General features: G+C 49.4%; 1 protein-coding gene across 1 annotated transcript in view; it reads left to right on the plus strand.

The window, feature by feature from the left end:
* LRRC75A (leucine rich repeat containing 75A) overlaps nucleotides 1-5,440 on the plus strand; it is a 94,038-nt gene extending 88,598 nt beyond the window's left edge. Inside the window, exon 4 of the mRNA XM_010573590.1 lies at nucleotides 4,654-5,440. Coding sequence (XP_010571892.1) covers nucleotides 4,654-5,239 — 586 coding nt within the window. The 3' untranslated portion in view covers nucleotides 5,240-5,440. The remainder of the gene's footprint in view (nucleotides 1-4,653) is intronic.
* Nucleotides 5,441-8,596: the final 3,156 nt, after the last annotated feature.

Genomic DNA, 8,596 nt, shown 5'->3' on the forward strand with positions numbered 1-8,596 from the left:
AGTCACTTAATGACCCAAGATTTGTTTTAAAAAAAGGTTTCCAGTCAGATTGGTGTGCTTTTGAATGGGCCTAAATCACAGATTCAGAGCCTGCCATGGGTGATCATAGGCTGGGGCTCCTGTTTATAGGTAAAGCCCTAGCCCACTTCGCACCCAGTAAAAACCCTTAGCAAAGGGCTCATCCACCAGACTGGTTTGGTTTCTTCTCTTCAGACCGCAAGTCTCTTGCTAGGATGTCTGAAGCAAGTGCAGAGAGTTGGAGCACCCAGCTGTGCTTATCATTCCCACTGGATTGCCTTCATCCATGTAGGAATGCTGTGTTGTAACCCCAAAAATCCCACTTGGCTGCGTAGGACCCTGCAAGAGCACAGCTCTGTGCCGGGGCTTCAGTTTGTATCAGCTAAAGCTGTTCCTGGAAAGCCAGAGGACTGACCCTCTTGGATTTCATCTGAGCTGGAGAAGTGAAAGCACATAATAAATAAATAATACAGCCATAAAACCCCAGCGTGCTGCTGCTCCCTGGTTTCTCCGCTCCTGGTGCCTTATGCAGAAGGAAATGGCTTTCCCTCTGCCGCTGGCTGTTTTGGTTTTGCTCTTGTAGATCTTGCCCCTCCTGCGATCACCCATCTCCTCGGAGTCTTACCTAACTGTGCTGGATATGTCCCTTTTCTCCAGTTTTCTGTTCTCGAGACTCCATTATGGATTTTTTTTCTTTCCCCCACCAACGGACAAGGCGTTTCTCATGATCTGCCACAGCCTCACCGGTAGGGCTGCATGTCAAATTAAGAGACGGGTGCTATTTCTTGCAAAACACCCCAGATGTTTGTCGTTCTCCCCATCTCCCACGGCTCCCTATCGAGAGCCACTGGGTTTGCTGAGCAGCGAAGAGCTCCCACAGCGCGGAGCCCGTCCCAACTTGTGGCACAAGCATGGTCACAGCAGACAGCGCTTGCTGAGCTGTCCCAGCTCGCTCGCCCGATGCCGTACCCCAGTGCTTGCTTTATGCCAGGGCTGCAGTCAGGATGATGGATCAAAATTACCCTCAGGTCTCCCAGGTACCTAGAATTAGAAGGTTAATAAGAAGTCAATCACTCTTCTTAATAGTGGTAAAGAAATTGGCCAACTGCTGCACAAACCCATGTTTTTAAGGCTGATAAATTAATTTATGCAGCTGCCATTTGGGCTAGTGCCATTCAAGCATTTCTGGGGAAGATTTGCTGTCGTCTTAGATCCTGCAATGCCATTCCTGGTCTGTCCCTTCCCGCCTGGCTCGAGTCTGCTCCAGCCCATGGCAATGCCCCCCCCAGCAGCAGCGACCGTGGCCAAAACAAGCTCCTCTCTTCAAACATAAAATCCCTGAATAACACACACACAGCAGCCAAGCATTTTCTGGGGCATGAAGCAGGGGGGTGGTGGAATTGATTTCCTTAAGGAGACCTTAACACTGCATAGCTTAGTTTAGGTGAAATTCAGTCATTTTGCTTGCAGCACAACAGGCAGGTGCCTTTCTGTTAGAGCAGGAGGGTCGCACTGGGCCACACGAGCCCCTGAAGGGCTCAGGGAACCACGAATAAAAAATAAAAAAAAAAAAATCTCGTTCTTTCCTATGGGCTGTTCCCTGAAAAAAAAAATAGTTCACGTGAAATGACTGCGATCCAAGAGCCAGGTGACGATCAAAGCCTTTTGCACAGTTGTTGCATCCAGCTCCAAGTTCGGTACCTGCTCGAGCTGAGGAGGGTCTGTGAAATTAGCTCCCTTTCTGCCATGGTGCAATATCAGAAAGCCACGGCTTAAGTGCATATTGAAACTGGGAGGAAAGCTTGTTTTCCTAGTGTTTAGCCAAGCCTCTAGATGGAAGTTGACTTTAATCCCAGTGCTTATCTGCATCCATTTCTTCCTTGTAATAATATCTTCAAAGGAAGAGCAAGAACAAAGTACTGCTAAACGGACCGTGGAGCATAATCCAGCATCACCAAGGGAACTCTAAAAAAGATCTTTCACCCCTCCCAGCCTCCCCATCACAACATGGTCAAGATTTGTGAGATGTTTCTGCTCTAGAAATAGCACCCAGGAGTTTGCCTGCTCTCAGCCCAGCTCAGCTGGGTCACAGCCAGGTCTCCGTAGCCAACCTGTGGCCATGGGCACCCAGTACGTGGGGTTTGTGCTGTTCAAGAAAGCAGAAGAGTAGCTCCGGATTTGGAGACTCTCTTGTTAACTGGCACACAACTTATCAGCATGGACCTTTGGAGTAAAGCTCTCATTTTTTTCCCCTTGTTTGAAATAGTCTCTGGGCAGTCAGCTCTCATGGGCAGCTTGGAAAAACAAACCCAGAAGAGACATCAGAGCATCTTGGCCCCAAGTCCTCCACAGCATTACATTATCTGGCCAACAGCTTAACCCCAAGTGCAAAGGCAGTTGCTTTCTCAACGGGTGCACATGCGTGTATCTGATGGCAGGCAGGACATCAGGGCAGCCCTGCCACAGCTTGTTCTGTATTTGCTGCTAAAACCAACACTAGTCCTGTTAAGCTAGCTGCTTTGCTGACTGCATCAGCTGCATTGCCCCACCAAGCAAGGTAGCCTCCTGCGATGATTTGGAAATCACTGCCTGTTGACTCAAAGGCAGGCAGCTAATACTCTGCAGGGCTGTGAAAGACAGACAAGTAAGGCACTGCAAATAGCTCCGTACCCTTGGCAGAGCAGACATACATGGCAGATCACCATCCATACCTTCACAATACCGTATACAGCCCCCGTGCTCCCAACTCTTATTGCCCTCTTGATGACTACAGATAGTCAAACTAGAGCACTTGGCTCACGCCCATGCACACATGCATTGCAAGTGCCATTCTTCGTGGGGGGGGGACAGACATCTCATGGCATGCCCCCTGCTGCTGCTGGGCTGAGCCAGGCTTTCTGCTCTCCCTGGCCCTCTCCTAACACCTCAGGACACGTTTCCTTGAAGCAAACTCTTTAACTGTAGGTCATAGCAATTTCAGCCTTCCTGTGATTATTTAGGAAAGTTATTCTGGTGATGACGATTTTGGAAAGTACACACACACACACATACGCATTTTGGGAGGGGTTATTTCCATAGGAACTGCAGGAATTTCACTCTTCCTTGGCTTGCAGGTCTCCAGTACATCAAGTGGCCATGGCAAACTCCTCATACCCCAGTGGTGAATGCGGGTATTGATCAGTCAACAATAAAATGCTTTGGTACTTACAAATAACCTTCATTTCCTTCCACCCTGCCTCTTTTCTAAGTTATTCCCCCAAAGTCTAGCGGGAAGCTCACAACACCTTGCAAGGTTGTCCGTCTATGTGCGTTATTTACAAATTAAAGCTCAGCACAATTTACAACTCTCTAGCTCTGTTACTTTTGGAACTCCTCGGGGGAAAAGCCCAACGCTTACCAGCTGCCTGCACCCACCCTCCCAGATGACAAAGAGCTCATGGCTTGGTGCACATGTTGTGGAACCAGCTGTACAACATCTTACCGTGCTGTGCAAGACGAATTTCAAACAAGGTGTCGTGGCACCAGAGCAGCCGCGCTTGAGCAGCTGCCCAGCAGAGATGGTGGGCTGGCTCTGCAGTGGGCATTGCTCAGCGGCTAAGCAAAGCAGTGTTAGTGCTGGTTTGCATTTTCAGCTAGAAAAACCAACAGGTGCTGGGCAGAACCGTTCTCTGGCTCAGGCTGTAATGAAAGGCAAAAGCATTTCCGCAGCTGGCTGGTTTGGCGTGAGGCTAAAACGCCTGCGCCACCGCAGCGGATGAGACATGTGTGCTCACCAAGTTGACATGAGCAATTAGCATGCATGAGGCTCCTTCCACCTCCTAATTCACTCAGAATAACAACTCATTAGCAAAAAGTCCTCAGCAGCGCTAGTCTGCCGACAGGTCCTCATTGTAGATACGTTCTTTGATTTGCTTTAGAAGATAAATTGACCTGTGAAACTCCAGTCTAGCTCATGCTAATGAGTCTCTGTAGGGTCATTGTGAGAATTAATTTATTTATCTAAGGATTTCTCCATAGTGCTCATCTCCTCGGCAGCTAGACTGAAGAGACATAATAGGTCTAACACGCTGGAAATACTAGATCAAATCACCCAACCCTGCAGGTGTCTGTCCTACATTTGCTGTCTTGGGCTAAAGTCGTTCTGGCTTGGGATCTCAGTTTCCCACCTGTACAGCCAAGAGGACAAACACATGCCCTCTCGCTCAAAGAGCTTCGTACCCAGCAGTGTGAGAAGCGTTACAGCAGTACTAGCAATTCCTGTCCATCTTATCAAGGGCTTCCTCACTCTTTTTTTGCACCTTTAAAAGCACCAGGATAGCCTCTTTATTCCAGGGTTTTGCAGTGGCTGTAGAAAAGAACTTTGCACTCTTTCTGAATTAAGGGTGTTTTTTTTTTTAATCTGGTGCTCCTTGTTTCTGGCCCTCTTCTATCAATAAACAGAAATGTCTCTGTGCCCCCACAACTGCACAGACACACTCCTGGCCTCTGCAGAGGAGATGGTTAGCCCCAGTTGAACATCCTACCTAGATAACTCATGTTCTCGCTCTCTCTAAGAGAGCCAGGGAGCCCAAAGCGATGCCACGGAGCAGAGACGTCCCCCCACATTAATGTCCCTCTCCTTTTCTTCCCCCGCAGCTTGAAAGCTGTCCTGATGGGGAAGCCTCAGGACAACACAGTGGACTTGTCGGGCATCCCGCTGACGCTGAAAGACTTGGACCGCGTCACGTCCTACCTCCAGCACAGCTCGGAGCACATCGACACGGTGGAGCTGTGCTTCACAGAGCTGACGGACGACATGCTGCTGCAGCTGCTGCCGGCGCTCTGCGTGCTGCCCCACCTCACCACCCTCTCCCTCAACGGCAACCGGCTCACCAAAGCCATCCTACGGGACCTCACCGAAACCTTGAAGGACCCCAAGAAGTTCCCCAGCGTCACCTGGATCGACCTCGGCAACAACGTGGACATCTTCTCCTTGCCGCAACCCTTCTTGGTCAGCCTAAAGAGACGATGCCCAAAGCAAGGCAACTTACCGACTATTCTGGAGTTTGGCGAGGGTCAGGTAAGCGATTTGGAGAGCCAAGATGGCCTGGCTGAGAGCCAGGAGGACCTGCGTGCTGGACCAGGCAAGACTGACAACATAGGTTTGCAGCAGACAGACAGAACAGTTGAGGCTGGGGAGCTCCCCAACTCGGAGCAAGGTGCTGCGACACCGCAGACATGATGTCCGGCTCCGTGGCTCTTGGGTGGGCGCGTTGAGCAAGGATGACTTAAAACCGAGACCTCAGCGTTGGAGGTCCTGGCGGAGGGTCGATTCACGCGGTGGGTTGCTTCGGGAGTCCGGACTGCTGCCTTCCTCCCGTACGATGAATGTCAACTTTTTTCTTTTCCAAGACCACATAAAGGTGATCACATTGAATACTTGTATTTTTGAACATTAGTGACATGCTAGGCTTTTTAACCTCTCAAAAACGCGTCTCTAAGGTGGTGTAATACGAGGCCCTTCCTTAGAAGAGCACAAAAGGGGAGAAGAAAGGTGCCCAGACTTTGCAGGGAAGGGCTCCCTTTCCTTAGTGCTGGATCCCAGCCAGAGCCCCGCTGCTGTCCCACATGTGATGGACAGACAGCAGTCACCCCAAAGAGGACTGCTGCCGAGATAAACCTTAAATCCTTTTCAATCCTGACTTCAGGAGATGCTGATGAATAGCATAACTGCTGAGATTAAACAAAAGTCTGATCACACACTAACCAGGGGTGTTTCTCTTAATATAGCAAGCCAGCCCAGAGGGAGAGCTTTGCTTTCCTGGTGCAGAGCTAAATCCCAGCCTGCAGCGTGCCTGGATGGCATTCTCACCCTCCCGCCTTACTGAAATCAGGCTGGCACTTGTGCCTGCCCAGTATTTATTCAGACGTGAAATCCAGTTTCCCACCAGCCGTGCTGCTGTAATAACTCCAGAGCTTTTAATGTGGTACCTGGAGCTTGCACCAGCAACACTGAGAGTATTTGATCCATTCTGGGGAGCGATCCGCAAAATCTGGAGCCGGGCCTCAGCTCAGGTTCATTGCTGCTGTTGACAAAAGAGACCACAATACTGAAGGTTTATAAAAGAAAAAATAATCCTGGGGTTCATCCCTGTATCACTGCCACTGAGGGCTGGGCAGACACAGCCAGCTGGAGATTTAAAGCCTCCGAAATGCTGTTGGGTCACTTGGCTGCATCCATCCCTCCCAGACCAGAAGTGCTTTGTTTCTAAAATGTCATTTTGGTTTTTTTCTAAAAGAGACAGGGGTTTGATTTTATTTTATTTTGGATGGAAAATGGATCACCCCAGAGCAGCAGCACTGGAATGGGCACTTCGGCTTTTGAACCAGAATTTCATTTGATCCTAAACCTAGGGGAGGGCAGGAAAGTGTGAAAAACTCCCTCTCCTTTACATTCAAAGGACCAAACATGACTCCCTTTGCTAAGAGGGAGCCCTTTTCTATCTGTTCGAAGCCCATCCCTGAGCAGCTTTACAGCATCGTTTTCCTGGCTCACAGCAGTGACTCTCTGGCTTTGCTTCTTCTGGGTGCAAACGCCGTCAGACTTTTTGGTTGTCCCTTTGCTCCGTTCATTTAACATCACTGCACCGGGAAGATTTTTCCAGAGGGGCTTCATGCTGTCGGTTGTTGTTTCTCCTCCGTACGCAAGTAGATAACTTAGAAGAAGCTCTGCTACTCGTTTTAAAACATTTGGCAACGTTCAGTATGATTTGCATGTATCCAAGCCTTTTTCCTTTTTTTTAATGCTAACTCTTTCCAACAGGCATGAAAAAAACTTTGCAGTGAATAAACTGTTCTGTTTGAAATAAAGGAGCTATCCGTAATCAAAATGAATGACAATATTTAATAAAGACCCAGTGTTGAATTTTTCCTCTGTACAGGTTGAAATGCCCAGCTGGCAGGCCAGAGCACCCCAGCAAAAAACCAGTGCTAAGCACTGCAGCTCTGGGTTCTCCAGGGTGCTTAAAAAAAGGGTCGCTGTAGCTGGCTGGAGAAATAAATAGCCCAGTTTATGGGCTGGATTCTGCAGGGTGGGCACAAGGTGGACGCAGAAGCATCGTAAAAGCATCTGTTAAATTTTAAATGTTGCCAGTGTGCAAAACCAACGTGGGAGAAAGGAATACTGAGAATGGCATACTGCTCCACAGGGTATTTATCTCCAGTCTCAGTGCACTGAAGGAAACGGCTTTTTATTTGCAGCAAGGGCTCTCTATATGATCTGTGTTCCAGCACCCAAACCACGGCAGGGGACAGGACATGGGGGCCAGCGTGCTGGTGGGAGCAGGTTTGTCCTAACGCCCAGGAGACCTCTCCCGACGCACTTGGGGACTATTTCTACCCTTACTACAACTTTAATAAGGTACCTTTAGTAGAGGTATAAATTAAGCAAGGTGTGATACACCGGGTTGGCTGGGTCTCAGCTGCATCCCTAACCATCAGCCCATCCTCGGGGGAGGTTGCACTTCTCCCACTCCCCAGTAGCCACACACAGGGGTCTCCTTGCCTGGAGTGGGCTGTGGGATGGAGCTTATGGCACGTATGTTTTGTTCATATGGAAAGGCTGACAGGCAGCATGTAGAGCCTTTGCCTACACCCAGGGCAGGCAGTGAGACACAGGCAGCAAATCCACCATCACTACCTCATCTGCCACTTGCCTAGGTCGCCCTGCTGTGCCAGTAGTAGATCCCGCATGGAGATTTGTTAACTCAGTGTATGGGGATTTCATCAAGAACAAGATTTCTCCTTGCAAAAAAGAAACGCCAGCAATTTCTTCTGTAAGAGGTCAGGCTCTGGTTTGCTCAGTACCTCAGTACTCAACACTGGGCTCCCTTCATTATGCACAGCTCTGTCTGTTTAAATTATTTCAATCACAAGCTCCTTGCTGCAAGCTTTTTATTTTCTGCTAAGTATTTGCACAGGAACCAGCCATCCTGGGCCTCAGTATCTGTCTGGACCCCGCAGTTTGGCCATGCAAATTCATCTACCAGAGGCGCTTTGCACTTAGAGCGCTGCATCATTTATTGATGCTTTGCACACTCAATTCCCTCACCGACACGAAACCACCCAGGAGGTCGCTCCTGCCACATTTCCCCTCCAGCTCAGCTTCTACCTGCTATGAAACACATCAATCAAGCAGGAGAAATTTTGCATTTATCAGGCTTTTTCTGCAAGGGGTTACCAGCAGCCCACCAGCTCAACTTTCAGCTGCAGAGGGCTAAATGCAAGGCTCTGTCCCCAAAGCTGCTGCAGATGTGCTGCAAATCAGGAACACCTCGTCCCAGCCGTCCCCCTCTGCTGTGAAATGCTGTCGTTGGGTCCCTCGTGTGATCATCCAGGGCTGCGCTGCAAAGGATGAGCCTCTGGAGAAAGACCCTACATCCCTCAGCCCTTCGCCCTGTGCAGACATTGCACCACTTGAGCTAGCTCTGCTCCACTGGTACAGACAGGCTGGTGCCAGTATCTCTGTGCCCAACGAGGATTTAGCCCTACTGAGAAAGGGAAATAACTAGAAAGGGCCTTTTATCGATATGTTCGTGCA

The sequence above is a fragment of the Haliaeetus leucocephalus genome, unplaced genomic scaffold, assembly GCF_000737465.1.
Source record: "Haliaeetus leucocephalus isolate CR32 unplaced genomic scaffold, Haliaeetus_leucocephalus-4.0 Scaffold395, whole genome shotgun sequence".
Taxonomy (NCBI): Eukaryota; Metazoa; Chordata; class Aves; order Accipitriformes; family Accipitridae; genus Haliaeetus; species Haliaeetus leucocephalus.